Source organism: Mobula birostris, chromosome 6, assembly GCF_030028105.1.
Source record: "Mobula birostris isolate sMobBir1 chromosome 6, sMobBir1.hap1, whole genome shotgun sequence".
In the NCBI taxonomy this organism is placed as follows: domain Eukaryota; kingdom Metazoa; phylum Chordata; class Chondrichthyes; order Myliobatiformes; family Myliobatidae; genus Mobula; species Mobula birostris.
The window spans coordinates 194,872,093-194,889,112 of NC_092375.1; the positions used below are offsets into that span (position 1 = coordinate 194,872,093).

At 43.8% G+C, this 17,020-nt stretch overlaps 1 protein-coding gene across 4 annotated transcripts in view; it reads left to right on the plus strand.

Moving 5' to 3' along the window:
- The window catches only part of LOC140199673 (solute carrier family 35 member F5-like), a 146,424-nt gene that overhangs the window by 113,059 nt on the left and 16,345 nt on the right, over window positions 1–17,020 (plus strand). For all 4 annotated transcript variants that reach the window (XR_011886463.1, XM_072262138.1, XM_072262136.1 and 1 more), the window contains one exon: window positions 15,054–15,208. Coding sequence is in view for 3 of the 4 variants with exons in the window: in XM_072262138.1 (XP_072118239.1) it covers window positions 15,054–15,208 (155 nt within the window). In the remaining variant the exon portion in view is untranslated. The remainder of the gene's footprint in view (window positions 1–15,053; window positions 15,209–17,020) is intronic.

A 17,020-nucleotide genomic window follows, 5' to 3' on the forward strand; every position in this document is an offset into this window, starting at 1 on the left:
CATCATGTATATTTTCATAATCTGCTGAATTGTTGTTAGGCTATGTTTGATGCTGGATATCAGCAAATATTTGTTGTAAAGAAATTGCTCACTTCTTGGTAGTTTGTTCATTTGGGGCACAGATCTGTGTACTTCCATTGTAATAGTGACATTTTTGGCCTATGTGTTGCTGTTACAGAGAGCACTAATGAAACATTTGAATTGAATTGACTTTATTTCTTACATTCTTCACATACGTGAGAAGTAAATATCTACGTTACGTCTCTGTCTAAATGTGCAATCATAGTAATTTATAATAAATATAATAGTCAATGTAATATAGAGTACACTCAAATCAGTGTGAGTTAATCAGTCTGATGCCCTGGTGGAAGAAGCTGTCCCGGAACTTGTTGGTCCTGGCTTTTATGCTGCGGTGCCGTTTCCTGGATGGTAGCAGCGGGAATAGATTATGGTTGGGGTGACTTGGGTCCCCAATGATCCTTCAGTTCCTTTTTTCACACCTGTCTTTGTAAATGTCCTGAATCATGGGAAGTCCACAAATACAGATTTGAGAACTGTTGTAAGAGTTATCAAAGCTCATGTGGTTATCTCTTGTCAAAACCTTTGAAATTATTATGGAGAAGCATAACACTTAATAGAAGAGGAATTGTATTGTGGAAGAGAATACTAAGGCATACCATTAGGAAATTAGTACCTGCAGGGTTGGAAGTAGTTAAACAAGCGTACTTTTGCCTGACTTTTGACTGTGGGATTACAAACCCTATAGAAATCATGACACAAGTGCAAGTTTCTTTTCCTGAATATGGTGTGCAGAGAAATATAATTGTTTCTACTCTAAAGTTAAACAAGAATTATAAATTGAACTCGAAATCCAGAGCAACACAACCAATATGATGGAAGATCTCAGCAAGTCAGGCCGCATCTAGGGAAATGAATAAACAGTCGACATTTTTGGCCAAGCCCCTACTTCAGGACGGGAAAAGAAGGGGGAAGGCACCAGAATAAAAAGGTGGGTGAGGGGAGGAAGAACAAGTTAGCAGGTTAGAAGTGAAGCTAGGCGGTTGGGGGAAGGGGACTGAAGTAAGAGGCTGGAGGTGATAGGTGGAAACGCAAAGGGCTGCTGAAGAAGGAATCTGATAGGGGAGAAGAGTGGACCATGGGAGAATGGGAAGGAGGAGGGAACCCAGGGGAAGAAGATAGGCAGATGAGAACAGGCAAAAGGCCAAAGTGGGGAATAGAAGAACAGGGAAGGGGGAGGGGGAAAATTACTGGAATGGAAAATCAATGTTCATGCCGTCAGGTTGGAGGCCACCAGAATGGAATATAAAGTGTTGCTCCTCCATCCTGAGTATGGCCTCAACATGGCAGAAGAGTAGACCATAGACTGACAAGTCAGAATAGAAATGAAAATGGTAGGCCACTAGGAAATTGTACTTTTTGCAGATAGAGTAGAGATGTGCTCAACAAAGAAATTTCCCCCAATTTACATCAGGTCTTACCAACACAGAGGAGGCCACAGTGGGAGCACCTGATACAGTAAATGACCTCAACAGATCCACAGGTCATAGTCATAGTCATACTTTATCGATCCTGGGGGAAATTGGTTTTCGTTACAGTTGCACCGTAAATAGTAATAGAACCATAAATAGTTAAATAATATGTAAATTATGCCAGTAAATTATGAAATAAGTCCAGGACCAGCCTATCGGCTTAGGGTGTCTGACCCTCCAAGGGAGGAGTTGTAAAGTTTGATGGCCACAGGCAAGAATGACTTCCTATGACGCTCTGTGCTGCATCTCAGTGGAATGAGTCTCTGGCTGAATGTACTCCTGTGCCCAACCAGTACATTATGTAGTGGATGGGAGACATTGACCAAGATGGCATGCAACTTAGACAGCATCCTCTTTTCAGACACCACCGTCAGAGGGTCCAGTTCCATCCCTACAACATCACTAGCCTTACGAATGAGTTCGTTAATTCTGTTGGTGTCTGCTACCCTCAGCCTGCTGCCCCAGCACACAACAGCAAATATGATAGCACTGGCCACCACAGACTCGTAGAACATCCTCAGCATCGTCCAGCAGATGTTAAAGGACCTCAGTCTCCTCAGGAAATAGAGACGGCTCTGACCCTTCTTGTAGACAGCCTCAGTGTTCTTTGACCAGTCCAGTTTATTGTCAGTTCGTATTCCCAGGTATTTGTAATCCTCCACCATGTCCACACTGACCCCTTGGATGGAAACAGGGGTCACCGGTACCTTAGCTCTCCTCAGGTCTACCACCAACTCCTTAGTCTTTTTCACATTAAGCTGCAGATAATTCTGCTCACACCATGTGACAAAGTTTCCTCGTAGCCCTGTACTCAACCTCATCTCCCTTGCTGATGCATCCAACTATGGCAGAGTCATCCGAAAACTTCTGAAGGTGACAAGACTCTGTGCAGTAGTTGAAGTCGGAGGTGTAAATGGTGAAGAGACAGGGAGACAAGACAGTCCCCTGTGGAGCCCCAGTGGGGAAGTGTTGTTTCACCTGAAAGGTCTGTTTGGGATGTGAGCGAGGAGGTGCCCGGAGGGAGTTTAGTGCAGAGGGATGAATAGACAAGGGAATCATGAAAGGAGCATTGTCTGTTGGAAAGCAGAGGGGTAAGGTAAAGATGTATTTGGTGGTAGGATCTGAGTGAAAACGGTGGAACTTGTGGAGAATGATGTGTAGGATGCAGAGGCTCATGGAGTGGTAGGTGAAGTCAAGAGGAACTCTTTCCCTGTTAAGGCAGTGGAACGATGGGGCGAGCACAGGTATCTGGGAAATGGAGAAGAGGCTGAGGGCATCGTCAATGTTGGAGCTTGGGAAAGCCTGTTCTTTGGAAAAAGAGGACCTCTCTGAGGGAAAGCCACATCCTGGGAACAGATACGGATGCGGCGGAGGCAAATGGACTGAGAAAAGAGAATGAACTTGAAGCTGGTCTGCTGCTGGCTGAGCATCTCCTTATTCCCAACATTTGTTTCTGTTTCTGGAAAAGATTTCTTTATAAATTTGCAGCAAGGACAGCTTCATTTTAACACAGAGTTCTGATAGAATCATCAGAGTTGCAGTCTTGCTAAGATCCTTTGTAGGAGATTTATAACACTGTAAAATCTCTTCTGATCTAACATTAAAGTGGAAATTGGATTACTATCCATTGAGATAAATGGCCCAATAGTTCTAACTATTAGAGCAAGGCACTTAACCACACATTGCTCTGCGACGACACCGGTGCCAAGCTGCGTGGATCCTAATGCCCTTCCCTTGGACAACATCGGTGGTGTGGAGAGGGGAGATTTGCAGCATGGGCAACTGCTGGTCTTCCATACAACCTTGCCCAGGCCTGCACCCTGGAAACCTTCCAAGGTGCAAATCCATGGTCTCATGAGACTAACAGATGCCTATTAAATTATTAGTTCTAAACAGTTCAGTTCCAATTTGGATAAACATGACCAGTGAAGTTTCAGGAGTTCCTGTAACCCATGAGTATTGATGGTCCTAATTGACATGTTATAAATAGCATGTTTAAGTAAGGCAAGAAAGATAAGTGGTTATATTATTTTTTAAAGGAATGCTTGTCACTTTGTAGAAGAGGTTAAAGAATAGGCTGCCACTGTAACATAGCAGTCAGTGCAACACTTTTATAGCTCTGGGCAGTGGAGTTTGGAGTTTAATTCCAGCATCCCCCAGGTGCTTTGATTTGTTTGCACAGTCCAATAACTTACCAGTTATGCTGGCGTAACTTTCCTTCCAGTTCTGCAGAAGGGTCTCTGCCTAAAACGTTGACCGTTTATTTCCTGACCTGCTGAGTTGCTTCAGCATTTTGTGTGTGTTGCTCTGGATTTCCAGCCATCTGCAGAACCTCACGTGTTTACGATGTATCGATTAGTAGGTTAATTGGTCATTATAAACTGTCGAGTGACTGGGCTAGGGTTAAATCAGTCGGTTGCTGGGCAGTGTGGCTCGCTGGGCTGGAAAAGCCTATTGCATCTCTAAATAAAGTAAGTATATTTCAATTCAAAAAAATTCTTTTAAGCAATATAAATTATAAAGGAAATATCAAATATAATGTTTCTAACTAGTGGACTGCTGTACTGGAGCACGTTCAGTTTGGTTTTCCAGTGGTAATATTAAACTATGGAGAAGTATCAGTTCATGAAGGAATCAAAAAATAATAACAAATAAATAATGAAGGAAGTCAGGTAATGGCCAGACTTAATTTAATGATATTGTTCAACTGAATGAGACCGTACTTACCTGGTTCCATAGCCAAAGCTTTGATTGGAATAGCTTCTCTTCTCCTTGACTAGTACCTTCTGCTTTTTCTCCCACTTTTCATCGACACGCAGACACTCACCTTCCAAAAGAATAGAACTAGTTTCCATATAGTATGTTGATCAGACGTAGCCTGCACGTCACCATTCTCCCTTTATCAGTAAATAGGTATTGTTTTGTTTTTCATTATTGGGTGAGCAGGAGTGTCCTCTACTTAAACTTTAGGAAGGAGAAGTTTCAGTTTCCATTCTGTCTTAATGCCAAGCATTCATTCTCTGAATTAAAACTATAAACATTGAAACAAAAAGAATGAAATGAAAATGGCAAGACCTTTAATGTTGATGAGCTTGGGGTCCAAGTGAGAGTGGCTACACAGGTCGATACAGTGGTTAGGAAGGCTTATGGCATGCTTGGCTTTATTATCCAGGCACCGAGTTCAAATGACAGGAGGTTCTGTTGCAGCTTAATAAAAGCTGCATCTGAAGTAGTGCATACAGTTCTGGTCACCCCTATAATGATAGGAAGGATGCTGAGGCTATGGAGAGGATGCAGAAGATATTTATCAGGATGCTACTTGAATTAGAGGTAATGCGCTATAAAGAAAAGTTGAACAAGCTTGAACAACAGGAATTCTGCAGATGCTGGAAATTCAAGCAACACACATCAAAGTTGCTGGTGAACGCAGCAGGCCAAGCAGCATCTGTAGGAAGAGGTGCAGTCGACGTTTCAGGCCGAGACCCTTCGTCACTTGAACAAGCTTGGTTGTTTTCTCTGGAGCAGAGGAGGCTGAGAGGAGATCTGATAGAATTTTATAAGATTATGAGAGGCACAGCTAGAGCAGACGGTATCTTATTCTAGAGTGCGTACATTTAATGTGTGGGGGAGGGGAAATTTCAAAAGAGGTGTGAAGGGATAGTTGTTTTTCTTTACGTAGAGTGTTGGGTGCGTGGAATCTGCTGTCTGGGATGGTGGTAGAGGTAGATACATCAGGGAATTTTAAGAGAAGGTTAGATAGGCACATGGATGTAAGGAAAATGGAAGGATATAAGCATTGTGTAGGCAGAGGAAATTAGATTAGTTGGCCATTTGATTACCAGATTAATTGGTTCAGCACAACATTGTGGATCAAAGGTCCTGTTACTGTATTGTGCTGTTCTATGTTTTACCATTTTTTTAAAGACAAAATTGAATTTAAATGCTTGGAAGTAATTAATCGTTAGAATTTGATAGTTCCTAGAAATAACTCATCTTTCTAAACCAAGCCCTACAAATTCAACAAAGCAGTTTCAGATACTGCTCCATAACACTGGGTGCCTAGTTGTATCACATTTACCCAGCGACTCTTCCTGCTGTCTAAAAGGGTCTCAGGAAAAGACGGATGGTAAAAAAGTAAAGATAGTGTGCAGTCGGATTGTCAGGAAGGGCAGGCAGGTGATGGAACTTAGCTGCAGCCAACAGGCTGAATATCAAATCGTTAGAGATGCAGAGTCAGAAAGGATAGCGAAATGAGAGTGGATATAGGACTGCTAGAAAATGAGGCAAGAGGAAAAATAACAAGGGACAAGGAGATGGCTGATGAACTAAATGAGTATTTTGTGTCAGTCTTTACTGTGGAAGACACTAGCAGTATGCCTGATGTTGTACTGTGTGAAGGAAGAGAAGTGGGTGCAGTTACTGTTACTTTACTTTATACTTTATTGTCACCAAACAATTGATACTAGAACATACAATCATCACAGTGATATTTGATTCTGCGCTTCCTGCTCCCTGGATTACAAATTGATAGTAAATATTAAAAATTTAAATTATAAATCATAAATAGAAAATAGAAAAATGGAAAGTAAGGTAGTGCAAAAAAACCGAGAGGCAGGTCTGGATATTTGGAGGGTACAGCCCAGATCTGGGTCAGGATCCATTCAGCAGTCTTATCACAGTTGGAAAGAAGCTGTTCCCAAATCTGGCCGTACGAGTCTTCAAGCTTCTGAACCTTCTCCCGGAGGGAAGAGGGACGAAAAGTGTGTTGGCTGGGTGGGTCGTGTCCTTGAATACCCTGGCAGCACTGCTCCGACAGCATGCAGTGTAAAGTGAGTCCAAGGACGGAAGATTGGTTTGTGTGATGTGCTGCGCCGTGTTCACGATCTTCTGCAGCTTTTTCTGGTCTTGGACAGAACAACTTCCATACCAGGTTGTGATGCACCCTAGAAGAATGCTTTCTACGGTGCATCTATAAAAATTAATGAGGGTTTTAGGGGACAGGTCAAATTTCTTTAGTTTTCTCACGAAGTAAAGGCGCTGGTGGGCCTTCTTGGCAGTGGACTCTGCTTGGTTGGACCAAGTCAGGTCATTTGTGATATTGACCCCAAGGAACTTAAAGCTTTTGACCTGTTCCACTTGCGCACCACTGATGTAAATTGGGTCATGTGGTTCGCTACTCCTTCTGAAGTCAACAACCAATTCCTTCGTCTTGCTGACGTTGAGGGCTAGGTTATTGGCACCATGCCACCAGGTTCTTAATTTCCTCTCTGTACTCAAACTCATCATTACCCGAGATATGGCCTACAATTGTATCATCAGCAAACGCATATATTGAGTTCGATAGAAACTTGACTACACAATCATGGGTGTACAGTGAGTACAGCAGGGGGCTGAGTACACAGCCTTGTGGGGCACCGGTGCTCAGAGTGATTGTAGAGGAGAGCTTGTCCCCTATTTTTACAGCCTGGGCCCTGTCTGTGAGGAAGTTGAAGATCCAGCTGCAGATCTGAGTGCTAAGGCCCAGGTTCCGGAGCTTAGGAATCAGTTTGTTTGGAATGATGGTATTAAAGGCAGAGCTGTAGTCAATGAAAAGGAGCCTTACATATGCGTCTTTATTCTCCAGGTGTTCTAAGGAGGAATGTAGGGCCAGAGAGATGGCACCTGCCATTGACCTGTTGCTCCAGTGGGCGAATTGCAAAGCGGCGAGGTTGACCAGTAAGCTGTGGTTGATCTGTTCCGTAACCAATCGCTCGAAGCACTTCATAGCAATTGATGTCAGAGCCACAGGTCGATAGTCATTCAGGCATGCCACCTTGCCCTTCGTCGGCACTGGGATTATCGTTGCCTTCTTAAAACCCACGAGGGGATCTTAGACTGAAGCAAGGAGCAGTTGAAGATGTCAGCAAACACTCCAGCTAGCTCGCTTACACAGGCCTGGAAAACCCGTCCCGGGACGCCATCTGGGCCCGTCACCTTCCTTGGATTTATCTTCAGGAAGGCCCTTCTAATGTCCTCCTCGGTGACGGTGAATCTCGATGCCACCAGGTCTGGTTCATCCGGAGGGAGCGGGACGCTCCTCTTCTGTTCGAATCTTGGGTAGAATACGTTAAGTTCATCAGGAAGAGAAGCGCCACAGTTATTGATATTCCCAGCCTTTTCTTTGCGCCCAGTGATCTCATTTAGACCCTGCCATAGTCTACTGGCATCCCTCTGGTTAGCCTGGGCTTCCAATTTGGCTCGATATTGCCTCTTGGCGCCCTTAATGGCTTTCCAGAGTTCACTACAGGAATTCTTCAGATGCTGGAAATTCAAGCAACACACATCAAAGTTGCTGGTGAACGCAGCAGGCCAGGCACCATCTCTAGGAAGAGGTACAGTCGACGTTTCAGGCAGAGATTCTTGGCCTGAAACGTCAGCTGTACCTCTTCCTAGAGATGCTGCCTGGCCTGCTGCGTTCACCAGCAACTTTGATGTGTGTTCCAGAGTTCACGCCTGGATTCCATGTAGCGACTGGTATCCCCGGACCTAAAAGCTGCAGCTCTAGCCTTTAAAAGGGATTTGACCTCACAATTCATCCAAGGTTTCCAGTTAGGGAATACCCGGATCGTCTTGCGAGACACACAGTCCTCCGTGCATTTCCAAATAAAGTCCGTGACAGCTGAGGCATACTCATCGAGGTTAGCTGCCGAGTCCTTGAATACTAACCAGTTCACCAATTCAAAGCAGTCACGGAGGACCTCATCCGTTTCCTCCATCCAATGCGACACTACTTTTGATACCGTGACCTCCCGCTTCAGTTTCTGTTTGTAAGCCGGGGGGAGGAGTTCGGCCTGATGGTCCAATTTTCCGAAGTGAGGTTGTGGGACGGAATGGTAGGCATCCTTGACTGCTGTGTAGCAGTGGTCAAGTATATTCGGGCCTCTAGTGGGGCAGGAGGCATATTGGTATAACTTTGACAGTGCTTTTCTAAGGTTGGCCTGGTTAAAGTCCCTGGCTGCAATGAGCAAAGCCTCCAGATACCTGGTCTCAAGTTCACTGATGTTGGCATACAGTATGTTCAGAGCACACTCCACGTCCGCCTGGGGGGAATGTAGACCGCTGTCAGTATGACCGAGGTGAATTCCCGTAGCAGATAGTAGGGACGACACTTCACCAACAGGTGTTCCAGGTCCGGGCTGCAGGAGCTTGCCAGTGCCACTGTGTCCAAGCACCACCCAGTGTTGATCAGTAGGCAGACACCACCTCCCCTCGTCTTGCCCGAAGACACCGTGTGGTCCATCCGATGGATCGAAAATCCCTCTGGTCGGATGGCACAGTCGGGGGTGGCAGAGGAGAGCCAGGTCTCGGTGAAACAGAATGCACAGCAGTTCTGCATCTCCCTGCAGTAGGTGAGTCTCCCTTTAAGATCATCCACCTTGTTCTCTATGGCTTGCACATTAGCTAGTAGGATGGTGGGCATAGGGACTCTGAAGCCCCTCAGCTTCAATCTGACCAGCAGCCCAGCTCTTTTCCCACGCTTCCTCGGTAAATAGTGCATTTTTCCAGGTCTCCATCGATGCAGTGTGTTGTTGTCAGCTCTTTGAGGTTGGTGGACGCGTCCCACGGGGATCGATCAGCGAGTCGCGTTGTCGTGCGCTCCGGTCGGGCCGAGTAATGGGGGAGGCTCCGCTGCCACTTACAGCTGCCGGGGGCCCGGGCTGTCAATTGGGTTGGGCCCCAAAGTCAACACTTAATCCCGGAGGGCCGGGCTCCTGGCTGAAACAAGTCTGTGAGCTGAGTCACAGTTGCGGAGGCCTCCGCTCCAGCCAAGCCTCGGTCTCGATTTCTGATGTGGGCAGCGGAGGCCTCACTTCCGGCAGCTGTGGATGGCCACCAACGGGGCTTTACGGTGGTCGCTCCGTGGAAGCGTCTGGGGCACCTTGAGGTCTCCGTCGTCACTTCTGTGTCGTCGTCTGCTCCGGAGAGGTGCTGGTTGGAATGGGCCGTGTCTCCAAGCTCTCCGGCACGGTAGCAGGCCTCGGGTCTCCGGGAATGTGGTGGGCCTAGGACCAGGCCTCGCTGGTCAGGTCCAGGTGCAGTCCAGAGTTTAAGCACCAATTCTGGCGCTTTGGTCCCCAGCTGGGACAGTAGCTTTGCCAGGGTTTTATTGATCTAGCTAGATGTCGCAGATTGGAGGTCTAGAAGGGTTTCTCGGGTATAGGATAGTGTAGAGGGCAGTTTGCTCGTGAGAGCACATGCAGAGTCGCTAGTTACCAGCACCATCATGAGAGAGAGAAGGTGCTGAAAAAGCTGAAAGACCTGAAGGTACATAAATCACCCAGACCAGAACTGCACCCTAGGGTTCTGAAAGAGGTAGCGTTTAGAGATTGTAGTAGGATTAGAAATGATCTTTCAAAAAATCATTGGACTCTGGCATGGCACCAGAGGACTGGAAAATTTCACTCTTTAAGAAAGGAGGAAGATAGCAGAAAGAAAATTATAGACCAGTTAGCCTGACCTCATTGGCTGGGAAGGTGTTAGAGTCAATTGTTAAGGATGAGGTGATGGAGTACTTGGTGACACAGGACAAGAAGTCAACATGGTTTCCCTCAGGCAAAATCCTACCTGATGAACCTGTTGGAATTCTTTGAGGAGATTACAAGTAGGATAGATACAGGAGATGCAGTGGATGTTGTATATTTGGACTTTCAGAAGGCCTTTGACAAGCTGCCACACATGAGGCTGCTTACCAAGTTAAGAGCCCATGGTATTACAAGAAAGTTACTAACATGGTTAAAGCATTGGCCTTTTTCGGTTGGCTGCTAGTGACTTCTGTTCCGCAGGGGTCAGTGTTGAGACCACTTCTTTTTATGCTGTATATAAATGATTTTGATGATGGAATAGATGGCTTTGTTGCCAGGTTTGCAGATGATACTAAGATTGGTGGAGGGGCAGGTAGTATTGTGGGAACAGGTAGGATGCAGAAGGTCTTAGACAGATTAGGAGAACGGGCAAGAAAGTGGCACATGAAATATAGTGTTGGAAAATGCATGGTCATATACTTTGATAGTAGAAATAAATGTGCGGACTATTTTCTAAGTGGGGAGAAAATCCAGGAATCTGAGATGCAGAGGGACTTGGGAGTCCTTGTGTAGAACACCCTGAAGGTTAACTTGCAGGTTGAGTTGGTGATGAGGAAGGCAAATGCCATGTTAGCATTCATTTCAAGAGGTCCAGAATACAAGAGCAAGGATGTGATGCTGAGGCTTTATAAGGCACTGGTGAGGCCTCATCTTGAGTATTGTGAACAGTTTTGGGCCCCTCATCTTAGAAAAGATGTGCTGGCATTGGAGAGGGTCCAGAGGAGGTTCACAAGGATGATTCCAGGACTGAAAGGGTTGTCATACGAGGAACGTTTGATGGCTCTGAGTCTGCACTTGCTGGAATTCTGAAGAATGGAGGGGATCTCATTGAAACCTTTTGAATGTTGAAAGGCCTAGGCAGAGTAGATGTGGAAAGGATGTTTCCCATGGTGGGAAAGTCTAGGACAAGAGGTCACAGCCTCAGGATAGAGGGTGTCTGTTCAAAACAGAGATGCGGAGGAATTTCTTTAGCCAAAGGGTGGTGCATTTGTGGAATCTGTTCCAACATCCAGCTGGGGAGGCCAAGTCATTGTGTGTATTTAAGGCAAAGATTGATAGGTCTTGACTGGATACGGCATCAAAGGTTACTGGGAGAAGGTCGTGAACTGGGGTTGAGGAGATGGAAGAAAATCATCAGGCATGATTGAATGGCAGAGCAGACTCTGTGGGCCAGATGGCCTAATTCTGCTCCTGTGTCTTATGGTCTAAGTGTCCTGCACCCAATCTGTGAGATGTTGCAAAGCCCAACAGAATCAGATTTTTTAGGGATCAAGAAAGGGAGTTTCTAGGAAATTGTTAAGTAAATCTTAACCACTTGGAAATGCTTCTCCCCACACCACCCCCCCCATCACCACCACCACCCTCGTAATGGTCAGATTTTCAGAAGGAAATTAAAAGAAAATAAATAGTTACTAAAGTTTTACAACTATTAAAAACATCATTTTAGAATAAAAGTAACCTGAAATTAAAGCACTTTAAAATGATTCAAGTATTACTGCAAACTCAAATAACTGAATGTAATTAACACACCTTATTCAACATCCATTGAAATAAAGATTCTTGCAGATTTTTATTTCAGAATCAATCAGAACTGTGTTTATTATCACCGGCATATGACATGAAATTTGTTAACTTAGCAAAAACAGTTCAATGCAATATGTAATATAGAAGAAAAAGTAATAATAAATAAGTAAATCTTATTCAGTCAGTATACTTTATACAGTATACGTATATTAAATAGATTAAAAGATCATGCAAGAAAACAGAAATGCTATGTATTTTAAAAAAGTGAGGTAGTGTCCAAGGGTTCAATGTCCATTTAGGAATTGGATGGCAGAGGGGAAGAAGCTGTTCCTGAATCACTGAGTGTGTGCCTTCAGGCTTCTGTACCTCCTACCTGATGGTAACAGTGAGAAAAGGGCATGCCCTGGGTGCTGGAGGTCTTTAATAATGGACGCTGCCTTTCTGAGATATCGCTCCTTGAAGATATCCTGGGTACTTTGTAGGCTAGTTCCCAAGAGATGGAGCTGACTAAATTTACAACCCTCTGCAGCTTCTTTCGGTCCTGTGCAGTAGCCCCCACCCCCATACCAGATAATGATGCAGCCTGTCAGAATGCTCTCCATGGTACATATGTAGAAGTTTTTGAATGTACTTGTTGACATACCAAATCTCTTCAAACTCCTAAAGAAGTATAACCACTCTTGCTTCTTTATAACTGTATTGATATGTTGGGACCAGGTTAGATCCTCAGAGATCTTGACACCCAGGAACTTGAAACTGCTCACTCTCTCCACTTTTGATCCATCTATGAGGATTGGTATGTGTTCCTTCGTCTTACCCTTCCTGAAGTCCACAATCAGCTCTTTTGTCTTACTGATGTTGAGTGCCAGGTTGTTGCTGTGGCACCACTCCACTAGTTGGCATATCTCGCTCTTGTATGTCCTCTTGTCACCATCTGAGATTCTACCAACAATGGTTGTATCACCAGCAAATTTATAGATGCATTTGAGCTATGCCTAGCCACATAGTCATGGGTATATAGAGAGTAGAGCAGTGGGCTAAGCACACAACTTTGAGGTGCGCCAGTGTTGATCATCAGCGAAGAGGATATGTTATCACCAATCCGCACAGATTGTGGTCTTTAGGTTAGGAAGTCAATGATCCAATTGCAGAGGGAGGTACGGAGGCCCAGGTTCTGTAGCTTCTCAATCAGGATTGTGGGAATGATGGTAGTAAATGCTGAGCTATAGATGATGAACAGCATCTTGAAATAGGTGTTTGTATTGTTCAGGTGGTTTAAGGCTGTGTGAAGAGCCATTGGGATTGCATCTGCTGTTGACCTATTGTGGCAAAAGGCAAATTGCATTGGATCCAGGTCCTTACTGATGCAAGAGTTCAGTTTAGTCATGACCAACCTCTCAAAGCCTTTCATCACTGTTGAGTGCTACCGGGTGATAGTCGTTAATGCAGCCCATGTTATTCTTCTTAGGCACTGGGATAATTTTTTCCTTTTTGAAGCAAATGGGAACTTCCACCCATTACAGTGAGAGGTTGAAAATGTCCTTGAATACTCCTGCCAGTTGGTTGGCACAGGTTTTCAGAGCCTTACCAGGTACTCCATCGGGACCTCCTGCTTTGCGAGGGTTCACTGTCTTTAAAGACAGCCTAATATCGACCTCTGAGAGAGACATCACAGGGTCATCAGGTGCAGCAGGGATCTTCACAGCTGTAGTTATATTCCCCCTTTCAAAGCATACATAGAAGGCATTGTTCATCTGGTAGTGAAGCATCGCTGCCATTCATGCTATTGGGTTTCGCTTTGTAGGAAGTAATGTCTTGCAAGCCCTGCCAGAGTTGTCGTGCACCCGATATCGCCTCCAACCTCATTCAAAATTGTCTCCTCTGTAAGTCATACCTGGTTTTCTGGTTCAGGCCTGGTTCGCCAGACTTGAATGCCACAAATCTAGCCTTCAGCAGACGATGTACCTCCTGGTTCATCCATGGCTTGTTGTTTGGGAATGTACAGTAAGTCTTTGGAGGCACACACACACATCAGCACAGGTTTTAATGAAGTCGGTAACAATTACAGCATCATCCAGGTTCGAAGATGAATCCCTGAATACTGTCCAGTCCACTGATTCAAAGGAGTCCTGTAAGTGCTCCTGTGCTTCCCTTGTTCAAACCTTCTTGGTCCTCCCTACTGGTGCTTCAGTGTTCAGTCTCTGCTTATACTCAGGGAGTAGAAGTACAGCCAGGTGATCAGACTTCCCGAAGTGAGGGAACACTTTGGGAACACAGTACGCATTCTTGATGGTGGTGTGGCAATGGTCTAGTGTGTTGTTTCCTCTAGTATTGCAAGTGATCTGTTGATGGTAATTGCTTAGTGATTTTTTTCCAGCCTGGCCTGTTTAAAATTCCCAAAACAACGGTGAAGGCGTTAGGGTGCGCTGTTTCATGCATGTTGATCCCATTGCTCAGATCATCTAAAGCCTGATTGACGTTGGCCTGAGGTGAAATGTAAACTGCTACCAAAATGACCCCAGAGAACTCCCGTGGTAGGTAAAAGGAATGGCACTTAACTGCTAGATATTCCAGGTCTGGTGAGCAGAACTGGGATAGCACTGATATATTTGTACACCAAGAAGAGTTGATCATGAGGCATACTCCTCCACCTCTGCTTTTGAGAGATGCTATAGATCTATCCTGACTGTGTATGTGAATCGCTGCATCCGGTATGGAAGCAGCGATTTATTCATTGAGATCCAGCGTGGAATAGGCCCTTCCAGCCCTTCAAACCACACTGCCCATCATTCTCCCAATTTAATGCCAACCTGATCGTGGAACATTTTATAATGATCAATTAACCTACCAACCGATACACCTTTGGCCTGTCAGAGGAAACTGGAGCACCCGGAGGAAACCCATGTGTTCACGGTAAAAAAGTACAAACTCCTTACGAGCAGCAACAGTTTCTGTAAAGCATTGCCTAACCACTATGCTGCCGTGCTACCCAGGGGCTATTCTTTTTCAGAAACAATAAGTGGATTCGCTAGCGCAATGTCAGCAAGTGTATGCTTATTCTGCTGGACAGCAGCAGAGATATCAGCAAGTTTAGGACTTCCACATTCCTGCATACATGCTGCCAAGTCTCAATCTTATGGCATTTATATAGATAACTTTACATAAATTATAGTATGTACATGCAGCTAATATTCCATTTAAAAGAAATCTTTGTGAAAAACAAGTCAACTTAAGAAAGAGTTAATAGATGATGAGAAAAATGCATTATTTCATAAGTTATTATTTTGGTTGTATAAATTAAACTTGGATAAATAATTGCCATCTTTTATTAATTCTAATTTTTATTTTTAATTTCCAGATGGAATTTTCATGGTTATTATTCGCAGGGTCCATTCCAGTGTTCCTCTCTTTTTTCATTGCAACACTTTTATGCCATTATAATAACTGGGATCCAGTAATGGTTGGCCTTAGGCGGATATTTGCATTTATATGCAGGAAACATTGGATTCAGAGGTATCGTCTGCTTTGATGATTATGTGTACAGCTGGTACCAATTTAAAATTTGATCTTGCTTCAAGCAATGTTGAGCCAGAAGTGTCAGGTTGTGCAGTTGAATCACCTTTTCTGTTCAGACATTTTTTTTTATATCATTAATGATTTAAGTATTGAATAAGCTTTTAGTAAACATGATTAAAGACAAAGCTTTTACAAGAATTTGGGGACACTTAAATAACTTGAAATTTATATTATCCCTAGAGGAGAGCAAGAAGGTTGGAGAAATGTTTTTAATCTTATACCTTTAGAATTTGACATGCTGTGCTGTACAAAATGGTGAGGCTGACTGTGTTACATGTTCAGTAGGGGAAGTTATGATACAATGGAAATGATGGGACACTGTAGTAATTCATAATTGCCTCAACACATAGGAGGGCCAGTGAAGTTAACTGTATAGACTTTTTGAAAACTTTGTGTCAACTCTGATTACTTGCTTTTAAACGCAGTCAAACACGAACCTAGAGGATAATTAACGATCAGTTGCATTTGATTGTGATAACTTGAGCTCATTTTTTTAGGGCACTTGAAGTAAGTAGGTAAGTTCGTTCTGTCAAATGATTGTATGGTCAAAAGTACAGTAAGTAGTCCAGGCAGGCAGATGACAACAACACGGGGCAATGGAAGGCTCAGCCACTCTAATACCAACCCACGTTAAATGGAGACCTTCTCCTATCACAAAACAGACCACAGCAATTATTTTAAGGCTTGCTGGAGTATTTGAAGGCTGTATCTTTTGCAGTTTTATGTACAAAGACCCTTCAGCTCACGCTCCAGTCCAAGCTGACACTCAACAATGTATTTACTTTATTCCCATCTTTTGCATCATTACTTTTTTCCTATTCTACATTATTCCCATTTTTTATTCTGTCCACCTTCTCATCAATTCCATCCAATTCAATGTTCCTCCACACAATCAATAATTTACAATTGTAAGTTAATTTACCCATCTGGACTTCTTTGGACATGGGGAGAAACTGGAGCATCCAGAGGAAACTCATGTTGTCACAGGGAGAACATGAAACACCAAAGAGTATTGAAGGCTGGGTTTGGACTCAGGTCTCTTAACACTGAGGTACAGCAGCTAATTAGCTACATCACTTTACCACCTGAGCAAATACATCTGGATGACTTCCAGTATGATTTTGACCATACTTTAAAACAAAATCCCTCCTGGAAATGTTAGTTTCTCTTTCAACAAGCTCTTGGAAGGAAGACAAAATGGTTTTTACAATGTGATTATATTTAGATTAAAGCATTAAAGAATTAAAACAATATTTATCCAGCTCCTCAACATATGTTTAAGATCATCACGTGTAGCACAATTCCACAAACACCTAAAGCCTCAGATTTCATTCCTTGTTGCCAACTTTCTTGGTGGAATGTCCTGGAGCTATTGAATATCCAACTCTGAACCAATATTGCAAACATTCCAAGCTAACAAAAATCTTTCATTTCATTTTGACTTTATTTATCCACTTAATTCTCATTTAACAATTAGGAATGATGCAACTGTGTCAGAGTTGATGGAGAAAGGCAGATAAATGAGTTAAACTCTAGGAATAAATCCAATAAGAGTTGGCAACCCTAAATGATTAATCTGAAGCCACAACTGCAATTGACCTGAAATAGAGAGTATTAATTGGCCACCAATGGCTTCTTATTTTCAGTTGCTGTACGGTGACATTTAAACAGCATATGCTTGTGTTATGTTGAGTAAATGGGTTTGGCGGTTGTACTCTGTAATCAAATAGTTTATTGACACTCACAAGA